General features: G+C 38.9%; 1 protein-coding gene across 2 annotated transcripts in view; it reads left to right on the top strand.

Annotated features, from left to right (window-relative positions):
- The window catches only part of LDAH (lipid droplet associated hydrolase), a 129,641-nt gene that overhangs the window by 13,516 nt on the left and 95,057 nt on the right, over positions 1 to 21,068 (top strand). For both annotated transcript variants that reach the window (XM_064448122.1, XM_064448121.1), the window contains exon 2: positions 3,232 to 3,390. In XM_064448122.1, the coding sequence (XP_064304192.1) occupies positions 3,232 to 3,390 (159 nt within the window). The remainder of the gene's footprint in view (positions 1 to 3,231; positions 3,391 to 21,068) is intronic.

Genomic DNA, 21,068 nt, shown 5'->3' with positions numbered 1-21,068 from the left:
TCATCTTAAAACAGGTCTGAGAAGTATCCTAGGATTATATCCCCTATCTCTTCTCTGTTTTGCTCTTCAGTCCATTTCTGTCACTGAGGGCCATAAAGTTGCAAATTAAAAACTCAACAGTAAATAAAAAAAACCCTCAGATATTATGTAGAGTTAGTACTAGGAAACTTTTTGGGATTCTCAGATGGGCAGTTTTTCAGCAAACCTTCTCTAGTGCACAGTCTTGCTTTCAGGTACTGCAATATTGTGCATGTTAGAAATTAGAACTTAAGTTAAACTGGACGAAAGCTACTACAGAGTCTGTGAGAACCTGAAAAGCCTCCCACTCCAGTCCAAAATGTGTTGCTGAGCTTCCTTTTTTCATTGCTTAATTTATGACCTTATGCTGCAAATGCTACTTGTGAATGAAGAGTTGTGGGGATTTCCATTTGGAGTTGGTCAGTGAAATCAATTCAGATTGAAACTTTGCAACTGATTTTATTGGTTCTTGATCAGAAACTTTGTATAAAACCTACTTTGTTGGGTAAGGACTTGATACTTTTGCTTCTTGGGTTGTAAACACCTTAGAAACACGATGACAAGATAAATGTTTGGTTGTTGATGTAACTGGGTTTCTCTGTCAGAGCTGCTCTTGACTTCTTTGAGCTTCAGATAATGAGGAAATAAAAGCAGGCATAATAATGCATTGCACAATATACCTTATTATAGTTTGACAATATTCCTTCAAGTACTTATGTTCCAGTCACTGTAAGTTAAAGATGATAACGTGGAGAATAATGAAGCAGTAAAGCTGTCTCCTTTGGCATTAAATGAACTTTTTCAGAGGGTGAAGTAGCGAGGTGGAGGGAAAAAAGCTTCATCCAGAGAATTGTGCTGTAATTAAAAGTATTAAACAATGCTTCTCCCTTCCTTCCAGCAGTGTTTTCTGTTTGCGTTATACTAGATTTTTTTCAAGGTACTTCTTAGTTCAAATAAAGCATTATCTCTCTCTTCTGCATTTCCTGTTTTAACCTCATGTGACATCTTCATTCAGATCTGCTCCTTTCAAGTTGTGTAGCACTGGGAATTTTCCGGTGACTTTGTGAAGGCAGTGCCCTCCCACCTCATGGTCCTGCAAACTTTGTACATCTTGGGCTTCAGTTTACATGCCTAAAAACTTCACAAACTGATTAGGAAATAGAATTTGGATCCTTGTACTCAAAAATGAATGGTCTTTTTCACTGAGCACAACCATGTGAAAGGCCTACTGTTATCCTTAACTAGACGCTTTTGATGTTTTTAAGATCATGGGGGTATACAACAATATCCAGTTTTATTGTAGCGTTATTTTTTGGTGCATCTTATTTGATTATATTATCTTTTATTTGAGTTATCCTAATTCCATGTGTTGATGGATCGCTGTCATAGAAGTTATACAGGAAATAGTGGCTGTTGAACTCGAGAAAGTTTAATGTTATTTAAGACGATAATCTTAGGTGGTTGCACTTTTGTCTGTGCATTTCAAGATGAGGCTTACTAAAAAGGTTTCCTGCAGTGGCTGCATATGAAGTCCTTTAAAGTTCCTTTTGAAAATTGATGGCCCATAATCTTGGGATTTTTTCCTTACTATGTAACATAACATATTTCAGTCAACTTTCAGGATGTACGAGGTAGAGACACTAAAGACTAATCTTTTAGATTAGTCATTAGACTTAATCTTTTTTTTCCCCTTGTGTGTGACTTGAATTAAAATTTCATTAAATTGAAAACCGTTAAGTTGGACAGCCTTTTCCATTATAGATGGTCATGTGTTAAATAAAGAATGCATAGTCATTCCTGTAATAATTTAACCAAATTTTCCAACTCTGTTTAAGCAAGATCTGTTGCTTCAGAAGCCTGAAATGTGGTTCTTATAAGACTGGAAATATTGTGTAGAGCTTAAATAGCCCTTGAAGTTGATACAGACAGTTTTGTGGCCTTACCAAGCACTGTTCTCTGTTCCAAGTGCTGCATGTGTGTGATCGTACTCCAACAAGGGCAGGCCTCTGATGCTTCATTTGGTAACTGCACCTGTGGTTGCAAATGGTTATGTTGCAGATGCTTGTGTATGCCGAAGTTCATCTTGATGACATTTTAATTCACAAGTAGTCACCTGATGAAGTAGCTTTTCTACCCCAGGGGGGTGGGGGAGAGCATCGGAAGAGCAAAAGTAAGAGAACTCACGGGTTGAGATAAGAACTGTAATAATAATAACAATAACATAATAGAGGAAAGGAAAATAACAAGGGAGAGAGAAAGGTGAAACCCAGGGGGTGGAACCAACCAAACAACAAATGATGCATCCGTCGCCCAACACCACCAGTCCCTGAGCTGCTTCCCCCAGCCAACTACCTCCAGTTAATATACTGGGCATGACGTCATACGGTATGGAATATCCCTTTGGCCAGTTTAGATAAGCTGTCTTAGCTGTGCCCCATGCTCTGCCGGCTGCACAAGAAGCTGGGAGGGGAGGCAAGGAAAAGTCCTTGACTGGTGTAAGCACTACTTAGCAAGAACTAAAACATCGGTATGTTATCAACTTTATTCTCGTACTAAATCCAGAACACAGCACTATACCAGCTAGAGTGAAGAAAATTGACTCTATCCCAGCCGAAACCAAGGCAATCATTTGCAAATTTCTAGAGAAGTAAATTATGCTGCCCTTAAAATGAGGAGCCCACCTAGTGCTATAAGGCATTGTAGTAATTAACATGTTCCTTTTGGCCTCTGGTATTTTATTTTGGGTTTTATTCTGGCTGGTTTTTGGTGGTTGTTTTTAAGTGATGCTGAGCTCCCATAGTTGTGGCACACAGAACTCACAAAGACATTCATGCAGAGTTCTGTTTGATATTTTTTCTTCTGTTTGCCTTGAACAGGTTTCAGCTGAATCTTTTCAGTGGACAGTGTGAATAAGACATTTAAAATTATTTGCCTTTAAGGTAGAATAGATTTTATTGTTCAAATTATCACCGTATATTTCTGTGACAAAAACTTGAAAGTTGCTTTCTTTTATATAGTAGTAATGTGTCAACTTCTACAACCTATTCAAACATCAAATATTGAATTGGGCCTCTCTTTACTGGAGATGACACCTGTTTGGGGAGGGTGGTTTGGGTTTTTTTACAATTATTCAATGGGAAGGTATAATAGCAAAAAGCCAGCTATGTAAATATTTGCTGATCTAGTATAACAGTATCTTATTCTGTCTAACAGCAAACACAAGGTCAGCATCAGAAGAGCCAGTCCCATTACATGAAGAATTTATCTACTGTTGTGGAGCTGCTACCCATGTCTTAAAGTGTGGGCCCTGGAAAGACCTCTCAAAAGATGAAAGCAAAAATCTGCCCAGACTCTTATTCATGATTATTCCTGGTAAGGGTCTTTTTTTGTTGTTGTTGTAAGTCTAGAAATGCGATGATTGGAAAGGGTATGTTTAATTTCAAAATTCTCTCTTAGGTAAGTGGTAGAATTTGGCCCACACATATGGCCAAAAAATCAATAGTACTGCAATGGCAAAATTTTTGTTATATTTGATTATTACTGTTATCTTTATTCATAACGGTGCTGTAAGGTAAAATTAGGATGTCTCACTTGTTTGCTCTGTGGTGATGGCAGTTTGCTGACAGCACTGTGGGGTTTTTTCCCCATTGCTCTCTTTCCATTTATTTCTTGCACATTAAAGTGGTACTGTAATGTCAGCCATGTGCCAACTGAAAGATGGAAGTAATTATTTTTTAACTTCGATTTTTGCACATGAATTTCTGGTAAGCCTCTTGAACTCAATGAGCATCATATAGTTCTGAGTTATATTTAAATCTGGTCATCTAGCATATGTTAAAATTAATGGAGAAGTCCTAAATTCATTGAAGCTGCCAAAGAACTGTAGTAGTTCTGCCATTAGCAAAAGTAGAGCTTGAGCCCATTGAAACACAGATATTGTGACTCTTTCACTGCCTTAGTGTTTGCAGATTTCTAATGCTTCCTATAGCTTCTTTGAATGTTTTGGATGCTATTGTTACTTCCCCTAAATTAGTGGTGCAAATAATGACTCTTCTGATTATCCAGATTTTTGGCTCACTGTTCCTGTCAAAGTATAGTCTGTTGCTGTTTATGGGCCAGTGGGTGGCTTGGTCCGTCCTTAGTGGTGAAAGAGAGCACAGGTTCAATTTTTCAGGTTTTTTCTAAGGTTTTTGCCCCATTTAATATTTTATGTTAGTTTATTTGGATGCAATGATTTTATGCGTTTGCCTCCTGGATTTGAATAATAATGTAACTTTTAACCCAGTGGCGTTGAAGTTTAAATTCTTTCCTAAACTGAAGAGAAGAAATAAGCCTCCTATGATTACATCTTGTTACTGTTTCATGGGAACAAATCATCAAACACTTTTTCCAGAGGTACAAGCCTGATTTTATGCTTTTCAATTGCTGCTTTCTTCCAGTTGAGGCATTTCTGGAAGGCTTAAATTTGCAGCTAAGGTAAGCATTTCTTTTCCCCCCAAGTTCTGGAGCTTTCACCTGAGTTCAGGTTGTAACACCCTTGCGTTTGGGTTGGTGGTAGAGCCTGTAACTAGGGTAAATCTGTAAAGCTAACTTATATCAGTAGAAAGATTTGTAGGGGAAGAGCACGAAAGTCAAACAGTAGCATCCAAGGCAAGGTACCTCTGCAAGGCATGTAAGTTATTCTGCTCAAAATATACCAAGTCACCCAGACTTTATGGGCTCTATATTCATTACAGTAAACTTTTCGTGCATGAAAATGTAGTGGCATGGCTACATGGAGCTTATTTCCTGCAGAACAGGTCTGTGGAGACTCTTTAATAAGAACATCTTACATTAACTAGATAGGTATCCAGAAATAGGCATCAGTGAAATATTCAGAGTGCTTCTGTCATGGTCTGCAAGCTTTTGCAAGCAGCTGATTTATGGTTTTGCTCTTATTTCAGAATTATGTTGATAACAAACTGGAAGTTCTCTCACTGAGAAAGCAATTAGAAAGGACAGCAATCACGATAATGCTATCTTCATTTTAGATACCCAAATTCAGTAGCGAATTAGGTTACCCAAGCGCCTTGTTGTGGCTGGCAGGAAGCTGACTAGGGCCTGGCATAACGTAATGCAGTTTTGCTTCTCATAAATCAAATGTTTTTTTCTAAATGTATATTCCTCATTTTTAGCCTTCAAGGGAAATTCTGTCTGGCAACACAAGAATACAGCCTTAGGAGGGATCTGGACATTTGGGTCAGCTGGCAACATGTTTATGTACCTAAACAGTTAGGGTTAGATAGCATTCTCCTCATGCTTTTGTAATTTCCTGAGTATGAAATGCAGAGCCTTTCTGGAGTCCAGCAATTTTCGCACTTGAAAGGCATGTATCCCAAGTTGAAATTCTTTATGGAATGAAATAAAGAGGGGCAAAATCATAGCTTGGTACAGGTCAAGGAAAGAAATACCCAGACAAGGGCAACTCTCACTCAAAAAGGAGAGTATGAACAGCCAAGTGTTCAGTGATCTGAACCAAGCATGGGTAGTCCTACTGCATGTGATCTGTTGTTCTGTGTATTGAACTGCTCTGGTACATACTTTTCCAGTCTTAATGAAATTCATGCATATGATTTTGTTTATATGTAATCAAACAAAATGGGGTTGGTGGGGTGCGTATAGAAGAGGAAGATGATAAAATTCTCAGCTTCTGCTAGAACATAATTGTTGCAAGAGATTTGATAATAAATCCTGTATACTCATTTTTGCTGTTGTTTTGAGTCAAATTTCTTCATAATGGGGAGGATTTCTCTTTGGTCTGACATATTTTTTTAAAAACAAAAGTGGGGGGACGGGGAGGAAGCTGACTCCAAAACATTCTTCTACTCTGAAACTGATGGCAAATTTCCCACTGACTTTGAACGAGGCAGGATTCTGCCTCCTGAGGACTGACAGCTCACTGTGCTCAAAGCAGTTGGAATACAGAATGTGCAGCAGAGTTCAGTCTCATTTAACTAGAACAAGCCAATGTTTTATTGATGGCAGTCTGTGTAAACTTAGCATTTGAATAAAGTTTTACTATATTAGTTGAAGTTTTTAATGTGTACTTTTTTGTTCCATAACATTTTTTCCTTGTGTAAGCAAAACCTCCATATAGGAATAATAATGTGTTTACTGAAGTAATTACTGTGTAAAAGGCCCAGTTTTTCCTCAGTCCAGAATATGTGCATATACTTGTTTACCTTTCTTAATATGAATTCTTTTCTATTAAAATCGATGAGATTTACTCATGAGAGTAAAGTTAAATGTGTACAGTTGGAGGATCAGGTCCATGGTTTTCTGGAAATGTAGGTGTTACGGAAAGGACAGGAATTATTTTTTTCCTCTTGTGTCATAAAGTGCTATTTTTCCTTTTACAGTGTTTGTTTAGTGTAAAATTAGCAGTGAAGTATAAAATATACTACAGCAATATTTAACATTGCTTGGGTTCATTGGAAACCAGGATCCACAAAGTGCAATGGAATATTTTTTACTGTTTTCAGAGTATCTGTCTATTTGTGTCTGTGTATTTATGAAACATTTAACTTTGTAAATACATACATTACAACTTTAAAACCACTGTACTGTTTAGCTCATGAAGATTTGCTGTTCATCAAGTTTTTCTCACCTTTCATTGCAGGAGAGCATTGCAATGCCTTTGTTCCAGGCTTCGTAATTTTTGTTGCATTGCTGTAAACGATGCAATTTTGTTATTTGCAATCTTGTACTCAGGAAGTTTAGCTCATGGTTGATAATGTGTAATGTAAATAACATCTTTTGTGGTAAAGCATGCTACACAAGTTTTGTGCATTAATATACAGAAATAACTGGATTCTGAAATTCTTTGTCATGCATGCAGAGTACTCCCTGTGCTTGCCAAGTTCCTTCATCTACCTGCTTGCAGTAGGATTGCTGCTGGTGATTGGATCATCTTATTGTTCTACCAACTCATACAGTGACTTGCTGATGTTTAAGGCCTACAAGGACTTAACCAGGCATATTTTTTTTTTAAGTATAAAGATTTAATCTCCTGAGCTAATCTTCTGAATCAAGAGTTGCTTGTGGTTTTCTGCACAACAGAAAATGGGGGCCTGGATTCTGATCTTTTGCTAGAGGTAGTTACATGTGCTTACTTCACATGACTCTTGTCACTTGAAGACTACTTAACTATTTTTCAGCAGCGAAAATAGTGTAAACAATTTGCCTGAATTATGACAAGTCTTTAATGTGTTCTCCCTTGAAGTGAGACTTCCTGTTAGCTTTAAAGTCCTTGAAGTTCTAATTTTGAGTATAATGTAAGGACTCTGAAGAGCTTTCAAAATATTATCTGGCTTTGTCTTCAGCTGCTGTTTTGGTATTTAACAATCATCACCCTCAGCATCTGCATAAGAAAAGTTACATTAACAATCACTGTATAATAATACTTTGCACTAAAACTAATCGTGTAGCCCTGAAGCTTAGTTCCTTTGTGTTTTGTTTTTTTGACTCCCCCTAAAACAGGAGTTTTTTAAGTTGTTAACCATTCCCTTTGCTCTGCAGAGGTGACAGGTCTCCTGTCACCACCAAGACCAAGGGGTTTGCTTAATAATAAAAGAATCTATTTCCTCATGCTACAAACAATGTAAAACATATTTACTCCAATTCTCTTTAATTTGGTTTTAGAATGTGCTTTAATTTATACAAAATTTATGTGGTTACATGTGCTTGATGGTATGTAATTGGTATGTTATAAACCGTTCATCTGCCAGAACTGCATTGGACCTAGTAAGGACGGATAATATTGGCAGGTTGGTTGCAGTAGGTAGCTTCTGGCAACCATGGCCAGAAATTAGCCCAGAATCCTGTATGTGAATCTTGGTACTTAATGCATGATTAAATCAATTAAAAGAAGGTAGATGAGAAGTGTTATGTGAAGCAAAATCTGATTTTGGAGTAGACACCACTGAGTTACGTAAGGAAGGTAATTCCATCCTCTCAGACACTACTTTTAAAGTCAGAGGCCAGTGTCTCCTCCACCAGGGCACAGTAGTGTTCACTATTTACTTTTGAAATACAGCTGGAGGAAAGGGGAATGCTGCTGGCATGGACAGCCAGGTTTAGAGGAAAGATGACTTTTTACTTCCTGGGCAAGGGGACTTCTGGGTTCTGGGTCATGTTGTGCTCTGTATGCTTTGTGCTCATGGTCACTGAAAGAGCTCCAGCAACAATTCTATGAACTAAGTCAAGAGCCTGTTCTATCTGATTGGGCAGCTTGCATGCTGATGCCTAGTTGTATAAATATCTATACCTAATACATTAGGCAGTAAAAGCTGTTCTTTCCCTCTTTCTGGTTTTGTGGGGCTTTTGTTGTGGGTTATTTTTTTTTTTTTTTTTTTTTTTATTTTTTTACTGAATAGTGACAGGGCATCAGCAGTAGGAAAAAATGTCTGTCCAGCCTCACCTCATCTTTTGCCTCTGCAGTTTTGTCACTCTCAGCCTGGTTATGAGAGCTGTTCTGTGATTTGTTTTCTTGGCTTTTTTTGGTTGGTGTTTTTTGTGGGTCTTGTAGGTTTTTTAGGTTTTTTGTTTGTTTTGATTTGGTTTTTTTTTCTAGGGTCAGGCTGGGTCAATGTCACCTAGTGCAGAAAGGGATTCTAAGGCCCGATTTCATCCAGCCTAATATTAAACACCTAATGAAGATGCTAAAGCGCATAAATTCATAGGTACTTTGTGTAATCAGTAGCTAGGGACGGGCACTGCCGTGAGCATTTCTGCCTACTGGAAGGTTAGGTTGCTGTGCAATGTTGTGAAGTCTCCAGCTGTGAAGATAATAAAAGCTTGACTGGGTGCAGACCTGGGCAGCCTGCTCTAGCTGACCCTGCATGAGCAGGGGGTGGGCTAGGAGATCTCGGGTGATCCCTTCTGACTTTAATGATCCTGCAAATGTCACCCATGGACTGGCCATCCAGGATTCTTGTCCAGACATAAGAAGATAATAAAATAAAATATATGGATAATCTTAGATAAATACTTGATTAGAATTAGCCACTTGTTCAGGAGTTGTAATTTAAGGTACCCCTTCCTTGTCTTCACAGCCATACTGCACAGTCAATGCCTTAATACTGAAATTGGGTTTGTTGAGTGTTAGGAACCAAATAGAATTAAAAATCAGTAAGGAGTGAACTATGGCACTTAAACATAGTACAGAAAGAGTGTGCCAGAAGAGGGAGCTGTTTTAAAGATTAGAAGAAAAATAGAGTGGTTTTTTGAAAGCTTATTGCTGTAATAGCCAGCTATACCATGTACTAGCAGGCTTCAGGGTATCATCTGAATGCATAGGTAAGCACTGTTTCTCTAATCTATGCATATCACAAAAAAATTTGTAGCTTTTAAGACCATTTATGTGACAGTGATTAATTGGTTATGTTGATTGCTGAAGATCATAAAAGTGCTTTTTACTTGTGTTAGGGGGAGTGAAATAAAGGAAGTCCAGCTAGAGCAAAGAATATAAGGGTTAGAGTGTGGGGGCTTTTGTTCCCAGCCTTTCCACTGGGTTGCTTTTCAACAGATGCCCAGTCATCCTCACAAACTGTGTACCAAACCACCAAACAAATCTTATTCCTTCGTATTTGCAAAATTTATATAATCTGTCACCCAAGTCTCTAAGCTAGCATTCAATTACAATCAGCTAACACTAAACAAATAAATTAGCAATAAAAGCATAGCTGTCTAGAGTGAGACAACCAACACTTCCTCTCCTGGAATGTTTAAATCATTGACCAACTCCATGGGCAGCTCGGCTCTTACTGACTGTGTGAAATTCTTGCGCTAGGATGTATATCATCATCTGATTGTACAGCACTAGATACCCAAATGCAATAAAGGAAAGTAACTAATCGCATTTGAGTACTTCAGTTCTGTATTAAAGGACATTCATTTAACTTTGGATTTTGGTGGTTTGAATCCTTTTAGAAGCAATGAGAATTTTCAGATGAAAGTCAGAGTGTAATTTTGAAATAAGCTACATACAACTCCTGTTTACACACTAGTTTGCACTTTATTTTGCTTTATCCTATATCACATAGTTTTGATGACCTGAGGCTGAAAAGCTATTTCCTATGTGGAGGTGTATCTTCCATCATATTAACACTGTGCTTTCTGTATTTATTTTCACTTCCTCTACTAGCATAACACATAAGAAGTTGCACAGGTTCTATTACATGTGCTTATTTCGACCATACCTTCCCAAGCAGAGCAGTGCTGCCATTGTCCATCCTCAGCCGAAGCAACGGACCAGAGGAGGAGGGAAATGTAGGTGCTCAGAAATGAAGGTGATACTATTTAACATACCTGGTCCAGAGAATCAACTTTAGACCCTTGTTTAGCTGGAGTCTTGGCTCCCTTGACAAGGCATGTGGAGGATTACGTGGCTCAAAATGGCATCTGGTCCAGCTGGCACACTTCAGTCACATGTGGCTAATCAGCAGGAACCAAAAATATCTCAATTTGGCATCTAAAATTCTGTTCTGAGGTAGATGTTTATATCCAAATAGCTAAGCAGGATCCCTTCTCTGTGTGTACGTAGATACTCACTGTATTTATTTAAGAAAGGTTTTTCTTTTACATATTAGCTTAGCAGCAGTGTTCATCTGCTCTCTGGTATTTGCAGTGCTTGAACTTAAACTTAGTCCTGAAGATTGTTATACTTGACCAGGGTATTCACTGTAGAACGTCATGCCTAACTGCAAGGTAGCCAGGAGAGGATGGCAGTGAATCTGCAGCCCTTTCATGGAGAGAGGAAGAGAAATGCTATGCTCTTTTATCATGGCTTTCCCTGCACAACTAAAACGTAGGACTTGAAGCAACCACTTGATGCTTTGAATGTATTACTTGCCTGCTGGGCTGCTCTTCAGACGGGCTCTGGGAAAGCTAGCTGCTCTTCCTAAAATTTTCAAGAGTGCCTTTCCCTGATCCCACCTGCCTGTGGGATCACCTTATGTGATTGACATCATGTAATAGGGGTCTTCTTGGAAGGTCTCTACCATTCCTGCTTTATTAGCAGGTGAGACTTAAGTAATTGAACCTCTGTTTGGATTTGGGCAGCCTGTGGGGAGACTGGGTGGCAGGACTGGGCTATTCATAAACCTCTTCCCTTCCGGTAGCTTTTAGAATCATTAAGTAAGGTATAAAGCAGACCTTGCTGAATCTAAAGTAGTGTAGAAATTAGAAACTGTAGAGTGTATATTAAGACCCACCAGGCACTGGCAATCTAAGAGCTTAGTGCTTGAAGCACTTAAAAAACTTCCGAAGGCCATTATTTCACAATCCAAAATGTTTGTCAACAATACTGGCATAAGGTATTCCTGTTCCCACCACACTGTGCCACTCCACCCCTCGGTTATGCCAGAACAATAGTTTGAGAGATCATGCTGTGAATTAAATAAATACATACATTTATTTCTGGGGTCTTTTTAAAGCTGGACCAGTTCCCTGTTTGGGTTCACAGCATGGCCCCACAAGAGTTATGCCAGTGAAATTCAGGCGCTGGTGAGCCATGGTAGGGGGGTGGGAATGACAGTCAGGGGAGAAGGTGGGAGTTCCTTCAGCTGGACTTGCTGCAGCACTTCCTGTTGTTAAATTATGGTGTGAGTCCACAACATGCAGCACATAAATGTGGGTTCACATGCTTAGTCTTGAGACTTCTCTGGAAGGAGTTGGTATGCCACCAGTCACACCAGGTGGTAGTGGTTCGCTGAGAATGCTTCTCCCTTGTGGCTTCTGCTTTTGTTTACACTGAAGCTCCAGATGAAGCTGCCAACTCTTTGCATTTGACCCTGAGTTCTTAGATTTTGACATGAAGAATTTGTATTTTCCATTGCTTTGATTTTTTTTAATTCTCCTGAATAAAAAATTTGCAGTGTGACAGGAGCTTTCCTACTTCCCAGTTACTGGTATACGTGTTGCAAAAGCAATCAGTGGGAACAGACTACACTGTAGAGTTCAATGTTTGTGTAGTGTAGCAATCCAGGTAAAAGGATCTACACAGAGCAAGATAACATGTTTTCCCCTTTTCCTGTGACGACAGGTGGTCTTATCAGCAGATAAAGTAGTAAGAGCACAGCTTTCTATTTCAGTGAGACATAAACACAGCAGAACACTTTTGATACGTATGGTTGCCTGGGATATGTATTACAAATGACCATGTTTTTTAAATTTGCAGTTGAACAGGAGCAAAAGCACACACAAAAAAAACCTCCAACCCTATCTTCCTGATACTTCCAAAGCCGCCACTTTGAACATTTCTAGCCAATTATTTATCTCTAGCATGAATATTCATAGCTTAACTATGAGATCAGTCTTATTTTCAGCTGACCACGTTTTCTCAGATGACACTGCATGTAAGGTACTGTTAACTGGTAGACTTCTTAATGATTAGTAATGCTTTAATCTTCATGCATAGATTATTTGGTTTGTTTATTTCTCATTTATAAAATGGGAATAATGACATCTCTCTCAGTCAAGTGCTTGAGGACTTGTCAATGGGATGTGCTGTCTTGACTCAGGCCAAAGTTCTTTGACAGCTCTCCCCTTCATTTCACTGAGCTAAATAGTTTGACTTCCTGTGAATTTTATTCTTGGAGGATAACACTAATTTGTCTGTACCTATTTCATTTATACTTTTAACCCCCATAAAATTTTAAATACATTGGTCAATTTTCCCCATTTTTTTCCCGAGACATAAGGACTCAAAATGGAATTAAAAAAATAAGAGATTGGCTCGAAGGTGTACATAGAATCATAGAAGTATAGAATGGTTTGGGTTGGAAGGGACCATTAGAGGTCTTTTGCTCTCTACAACTGCCTGGAAGGAGGTTGTAGTGAGGTGGGGGTTAGTCTCTTCTCCCGAGTAACAGGTGATAGGACAAGAGGAAATGGCCTCAAGCTCCATCAGGGGAGGTTTAGACTGGGTATTAGAGAAAATGTCTTTACTGAAAGAGCGGTCAGGCATAGGAACAGGTTGCCCAGAGAGGTGGTGGAGTCACCATCCCTGGAAGTGTTAAAAAACGTGTAGATGTGGCGCTTCAGGACATGGTTTAGGAGGCCTGGGGTTGTTGGGTTGATGGTTGGACTTGATGATCCTAGAGGTCTTTTCCACCCTTAATAATTCTATGATTCTAGGTCATCTAGTCCAACCCCCCTGCAGTGAGCAGGGACATCTTCAACTAGATAGGTTCCTCAGAGCCCCGTCCAACCTGACCTTGAATGTCTCTAGGGTTGGGGCCTCCACTACCTCTCTGGGCAACCCATTCAAGTGCTTCACCACCTTCACTGTGAATTTTTTCTTCCTTATATCCACTCTAAATCTGCCCTCCTTTAGTTTAAAACCATTACTCCTTGTCCTGTCACAACAGGCCTTGTTAAAAAGATTGTTCCCATAGGCCTTACTAAAAAGGTGCTGGTAGAGTACCCCTGAAGGAGAGGTGTGTGTTCTGTCCTGTATTATGTATTAGAAAATTCAGTTCTTTGGACACTGCTCTCCATTATTTTTACTGCTATGGACTACTTGTTTGTGACTATTATTTTAAAATATGCTGACAGTTGTGCTTTGTTTACTGGGTCAGGCCACCAGCTTCCATTGTCTTTAGAAAAGAAAAAAATCTTGCATTTAAAATAAAAGCTTCCTCATGCGAAGAGGAGCCTGTATGTCAGATCTAGGCTTGAAATATGCCACTTTTGTTGAATTTCCCAGTGCTCCAGAAGTACTTCTGATGGGGGCTTGGCACATTTGAGCTTGTTAAGTCTGAGGCAGGGTAATGACAGGATGGTTGAACATCCAACTGTGCTTTTACAATATTTTCCTCTACTAAATCTGGGTGGCAGATGTGACTTACTGAAGTGGCTTACTGAAATTTCTCAATCTACAGCCTTCTTGCAGTGTCTTCTCCCTGCTAATGAGGTGTCATTTTCAGCATGGATCCTTCCTCCCTCGCTGCGTGAAGCATAATTGGGAGAGGAAGTGAGCCCTCTCCTGCTGCACGCAGAGGCTTGAGTTGGATGGAGTTATGGAAAAGTTGTGTTCTAGGGTAATTTGCTTGATTTGACCGTTTAAAAAAGGATCTGTTTCTCTTCATATGATGTCTGAGGCAGAAGGGAAGAAGGAATTACCTACTGAAGGACCTACCTAAAAAGGAAATCCAGTGCTTCCATGTGTACTGTGTACAAATAAAGCAATTAAAATGTTTAAAGCTACAGCACCAGTGTATAATGTACGTCTTCCTTTCTGGCAACTGCTGCCAGAAGGACCTGAGGTGATAGGGATTTGCTGTAATATAAAATATTTTGACCTAGTTATCTCTGAAAATAATAAAAAAGAAATATCTCCTTTCAGATTCTAGTCAACACATGGCCTCATTTCTATCCCAATAGTAATTCCTGTGGATCACTGAAGCTATATTAGAAATAAATTTGACCCATAATATTCAATATCTATGGAAAACAGTAGAGCCAAAAATTCAGTAAGTCATAATAGCTCTTGCTCTTATTTTCCTGTTACAGCATGATGGAAGATTTTGAATGTTGTTCTGATTTCCATTTTTGAAAACAATCCTTGGTTATTCTTGATGGCTTTAAAAACTCCCATATGAATAAATATGTAGTAATACATATTTATGTACTGCCTTCCACCTTTAATTTTGGATCTTTTGTATCTGTTATAGCAGCCTTCTCTTAAGCGGGAGAAGCTCTTCACAAGAGGTCTTAAATGGTAAACATTTGTTCTTGTGAAGTGAGTTCTGTTTATGAAGGAGGAAGCTGTTTGCCTGGATGGAGTGTTTGGGTTGAAGCCTTCGTGGCGCATCTACTCAGGACCAGTACTAACAGCCTAACTGCAAGACCTTTTTCTTCAGTTAGAGATACAGCTGTGTCAGTGCAAAGAATTGTTTCCTAAGGTTGTGGATTGGTAAATATTGGTTTATCCATAGGCAGAACAGTTTGTTCTTTTGCCTTGGGTTTCTGGAGACTGATGAGAAATGGAAATGCAGAATTCATTGGCAAAATCACCTTAGCCTATTTGTCTGAAATATTACATTCCCATGACAGTCTTGATACACAAAAATTGCAGAAACACATTTCAGTCTTTTTTTCTGAAATTATCTGTCTTTGTGTTCCCCATTGCCATATTTTTCCCCATCTGTCATTTTATTCTAAAAACTATCTTAAAAACCAACAACAAACCCCAAAACCTAATAAACCCAAAGCCCCCAAACCCATGCTTTTTTGTAACTCTGACCAATATCACAGCCCAGAGAACTCTGTGATACAGATTTGAAAATGTACTTTCTGGTGCCTTCTGAATGTATTGTTTGCTTCCTCCTTGTATATTATTCAAAAGTGATCAAATCTGCAGAGCTGTTTATCTGCACAAAACAAATAATTTGTGGTTATCTTGTTTTGAATTGTTTATTTTTCCTGTCTTTGTCTTTTTCCTGCTGATGATGTCTCACCAGGGTGGTTGTTATTCAGATGTGTTTCATAGGATTTCTTGTGAACCCATTTGACACCGAGTCCCATGTTCCTCTTCTGCACACTTCCTTTGTTCTCCCCCGTTTTTTCAGAAGGAGGTTTGTTCTGCTGGTCCAATTCTGCTTCAGCCCCTGAAGCCGACAGAAAAATTCCTGCTGGGAATTCTAGACCCAGTGCAGAACTCACTGCAGCCCTCTGCCAGCATCGGTTGTAGCACAGCTTGGATCAGAGAGACCAGCCACATCTGGGGTGTTAAAAGTCGTTAGATCTGTCCTCATCTTCATAAGCGGATGCTTAAGAGACTCTATTTGTGTAGGTGTGTACCAGGAGACCAATTAGATATGTTAAGTTTTCATTTGCTGTGGAGAAAACAGAATAAAAATTATTTAATTCTAAGCACTAGAAAGTCCTGGTTTCTACCTTCAAAAAATGTAGTGAAAAAATTACTATTCCATTATGAACTCCATTTTTTTCAGTTTTATATCTCAATCTTAACACCCTTCCAAGAACCATTAGTTTACAGGCATATTAAAAAATAATTAACAAAATCAAGGCTTTTTTTGTACTTACATATCTCACCTGGTTGAAACATTAGAGGTAACTATTGAAATACATCAGTGGGCTTTATAACCCTTGCAATATCATGTGATCACAAAGTCCAGTAGGTTTGCAGTGAGCAAAATCAGGATTTCAGACTTTGTATCTTATGTGCCTGGAGGGATGCTGCTAATTGTTCATGTGAGAAGAGAGGCATGTGCTGTCCTGTCACAATTTCTAGCCGGGAATTTTTATTCACAGGCTTCAGATGCAATTGTCACTGGGGCAAAACCAGCTGTGTTAGGTTAATTCAGGTTTATCAGGCTATCCATGGGATTTCTTCAGAGGCAAATAAACCTGCATTTGTCCTGAAGGTGGAACAGTGTTAAAGAACAGCAGGTAAGTTTATTTGCTCTGCAGAATGCTTATAAAGGATGTGTATTATAAAATCCTATATGTAAGTTTTATAGCTGCATCAAGCTAAAAACTCTGTGTGTGTATATATATATGGAAAAAATGCGAAATGTTCTTAAAAAATCTCTCTTATAAGCTGTGTTACAGGCACCTGGCTGAATCCTTCTGAGATTCCTTATTTTCACAACCCAAGCAAATATACGAAGGTGCTCTCCAGCCAAATTCATGATTCTAGAGTTAGGGAGGATCAAACAGAGCTTTCACATGTGTTTCTGCATAATGTCCTTGTAATTGTTTGCTCTTTGGCTGATGCTGCTCCCCTGGTGTATGGACTACACAGCACGAAGAATACCAGTCCCCTAGATGTGCAAACAGGTGAAAGCTTAATTGACGTGACTTTATGACGATCATTCAAATGTTATTTGACATGTTTTATTTAAAATCCCTTGACCCTCTATGTCAGAGGAACCTCTGTGTTTCCTTTTAAGGCCTGATCACCATCCGCGGTGTTAGTTTCTGCAGTTTTCTCCCAAGTGTGAGAACATCATTGTGTTTTTTACATGCTCCATTTAAATCCTTCTGACATCTGCGTGGGCTGCTTTCCGTTCATTAACGTAGGGGAGTTGCATCTTCTTCCATGGTGGCTGGTCAGACGCCAGAGGCAGATCGAGTTTCCTTGAGCGAGGAACATGTCATTTAGGCTCTTCGAGCTGGAGCTGGGAGCTTTGGCAGCTCTGTGAAGAGGCAGTAAGAGTCATTGCCACAAAAATGATTTTTGTGTGGTCCTGCTGTGTGCCCCAGGCTTTCAAATGTGATTTATGGCTGCTCATTTAAAAAAAAAAAAGTCTGCTTTTTTTTTTTTTTTATTGCAGGAGATGCTCATTTAAATACTGCAGCTTACACACTTAATTCTGAAACTGTGAATTATTTATAAAATTAAACTCATGTAGTTGCTGGCATATTTTCCAGTTCCTCAAAGTTCTCTGTAAACCCACTGCTAGCTGTGTATTTCCCTTCTTCTATTCATGTAGCAGCCTTTATGGTCCTGCTGAGGTCCCAGAGCGGGCAGAAAGCAACTGCTAGAGAAGTGCATGAAGCACCACAGCTGAATGCCAGCTGCTGCTCCCGCAGATGGTCAGAATTCTGGAGACACGACTGAAAACCCTGGGGAACGTCTCACGGGACAGTGCCCAGAATCCAAAAGCTTGTTTCAAAACAAGGTGCAAGAGATCTAGTCTCTGTTTGGGATGATTTAGCTACACATAATTTTCTTCTCCTTCGCTCCCCACCACTCTTGGCATTTACTCTAGACTGCTTAAATCAGTCCTCTTCAATTTAGATATCCCTTCCAGAACTGCTGAGAATTATTTTCATTTTGTGTTTTAGTCTCAATTTCATTTGAGTAAGCTGTATATATTTTTGACCCACCCCACCTGGAGAGAAGGCTTTTCCTATATGTTTTGGCGTATATCTTTGTTTCTAACCTGAAACATTTTGCTGTTGTGGTGTACCTTGTACGTTCCTCAGTAAGTCTGTGAATTATTTTTGCACAGGGTTATCTAATGCTAGTGCCCTCTTAATTACACTTTGCATTTTGCATTCTGCTGCAGTTTCTGTTGCAGAAGAATTCAAAATGCTTGACAAATTGTAAGCCGCAAAAGCTGTCGTTGCTTGTGGGGAGCAGCTATGGCCTGTGACTTTTTAAATGAGGATTATGTGTTTGTTGTTTTGCATTCAGAATTAAGCCAATAGCATTACACTGATTGCACCCTATGTATAAGTTTAAACTTCCCAAGTCTGAATAACTGAAGCGCAACATCTCAGATATTAGTATGTATTTCTTTTAAGACAGGCCAAGTTTGACTTTATGAGGCTTTGTACAGGAAATCTTGTGAAATCAGGATAAAAGTTATTCTTTGTCAGTGATATGTGGGGCAGATATTTTGTTTGTACAAATTACAGGTTGTTCTCTCTCCACTGCTAGCTGCCTTCCTAAGAAGGAAGTGGTTGGTATTTAAAATCTTGATTTGATGGAAGAAGCATTAACAAGGAATTGTTTGAAAGTGAAAGGAAGGCCAATGCATGTTTTAAGTAATTGTTTTTAACTAAATTGTTTTTAAGTAAATGTTTTTAATTATGTGGATGATTATAGAGTAGTAGTTCCAGTTCTTGAAAGCTTGTAGCTGCAGTATGTGTAAGTGGAGAATATTTACCTCCTAATGTAGTTCAAAGTTACACCTCCGCACATTCAGTTGTCCTGTACCGTTTTGCTTTAGCTGTGGGTGGAACAGATTGGAAAAGGAAGAAGTAGATTCCTGTCTTCAAATTAAAAATAGAAAGACTTTGGGCTTAATGTGGAATAGCTGGATGAAATGCTGTGTATTACAGAGAAGAACAGAAAAGGTGGCAGGAGTCCTTTGGTTATTGAAACTTATGAGTGCACCAAATAAAGTGGCTGCACTGTGGTCTAATTCACTGGCAAATTGTCCCTTTGACTTACTCTTCCCATGAAATGCTTAGAAATCTTTTGCATATTAAGCTAATACGCAGTGTCTTTTAGTTTTGTGTCTTTTTCTGTTACGGTCACCATTTACAGCTATTGTTTAGAAGACTTCTGAAACAACATAAACACTGTTGAAAATTAAGCACAGTTGAGAGTAACTGCTTAAGATGTGCTTCTTGTTTCAGATGACTGCAACTTGAGATTTGCTGGCATGCATGAATGATTCAGGTGCCCTGAAGTGCCTGAGGATTGATGCGGTATTCACGTAACCTTCACATCCTGGAGGTTAACACTGCATTGACTTATGGTTTCCATTTTTTGACACTTAATTGCTGAGTGAAAGAACATAGGCAGTTTTGGTTTGATGTACTGGGAAATCCTGAAAATGCATAAATGAGCACTGCATTGCGTGGGTGCCTTTCTGATGAAGCTGGTAGTTCTTTTCCTGTAAAACCAAATAGTTTAATTGAACAATATTTCAACAGCAGTAGATGAGCCCAAACCATTGGTGATCACGGACTGCTGTGCATATCAAGCCCTAGTTATTTCCATCAGCTCTTACTGTGACTCAGTTGTATATTAAAAAAACTTTATCTGTTCAGGGGTTTTGTTTGCTACCCTTAAAGTATTTTAACAGAGAGCAGCTAAAGTAAAAACATATAAAATGACTGAGATGTGAGTTTGAGCTATATTAGGAGATAAACATTCTCGATTTATACATATTGCAGATGCAAACTTTCAAGAGCAGGGACTAGTAATCTGCGTTTACTTAAGTCAGTGCAAATCTGCAATAACTCCACTGAAACAGGAAGGTCAATAAAAAATACATTTATAGCTGCTTTACGCATGGTGATTTCTCTATAGAAATCTGTGCTGTTAAAACCTTTGTTGTTGATTTCCCTTTCCATTTGTGCCAGAGGTTCTCATTCATACCCCTTCAAGGCATTTTAGAGTATCAGTAGCAGTTCTAACAGCTGACCTGCAGAAAGTCTTTCACCACGAGCAGATGCTTATGAAGAGTGGGGAAAGAGGGTTTCTTTTGCAGTTGTGGATCTTCTCTTTTACCTGCCTGAAATACACATCACATTTATCACAGGAAAAAAAAAAATCCCCTTTCCCTCAAAAAAGTATTAGAGTGCCTTGAGTTTTGTGTAGTATTTGATGCAAAGCCTCACTGTTAATAAGCAGTTCTTACTGCACTGCTCTTCAGATGGTGACTGAATCCTGGGAATACTCACATGGTAGGTTCACCTGGCTGATGATGGGAAAGAGCACCGAAATGTCTAGGACAGTTGTTGCCATTTCTTCCCTTTTCCATGTTGAAGGAGATAAAAATGTAAAGAAAAAAGGCTGGTTTTGAGATTAATTTTGTGATTCCTTGATCTTAAAATACCTAATTGCATTATGTTCCAGGACTAAGCGTAGTGCCAAAACATCATGATCATTTGTACTACAAAAGACACTATATTTTGAATTGCTGCTGCTTTCATCTTCAACCTTGCTGAAAGACAAGTTTCCTCTATGTAACATCAATCCAAGGAGCGTGACAGATGATGTCTAGATTTGATTTAATTGTCTCTGAGGCCCTCTATATTACATATTTTTGATGTATGAACTTGTATTGCAGTTGTACAGATGTGCGTTCCCTGTGAATTTTAAATTGTGTTTCTAGAAATCAGTTTGCCAAAATTTGATCGTGCATTCTGGAGTTTATATATACAACAACTTTTTTTTTTTTTTTAATTCTCCTTTAATGTTAAGCTTACAGAGAGATGCTTAGAACATATAATAACTGATACTGTGGGGTTTGGGTTTTGGTTTGGAGTTTTTTTCCAAATCTCTGTATTCCAGTAAAGATAATGTTGGTTTAAGATCAGTAATTTTATTAATGTTTAAAAACCATCAGAGACACTTTCTGCATTTAAGTGTGGGATGAAGCATATGTTATATATTACCTAGAGTGGAAGGCTTTCCTACTCTGCCCATGTATCATCACTGGTGTGAGCAATGGCATCACCTCCCACGCAGTGTCTGTGCTGGAGGTGGCTTTGGGTGCCTGGTGCACCGCCGCCCTGCA

This window comes from Phalacrocorax carbo, chromosome 3 (assembly GCF_963921805.1).
Source record: "Phalacrocorax carbo chromosome 3, bPhaCar2.1, whole genome shotgun sequence".
Lineage (NCBI taxonomy): Eukaryota > Metazoa > Chordata > Aves > Suliformes > Phalacrocoracidae > Phalacrocorax > Phalacrocorax carbo.
The sequence above is the reverse complement of the archived record's forward strand: the minus strand, read 5'-3'. Positions and strand labels throughout refer to the sequence as shown.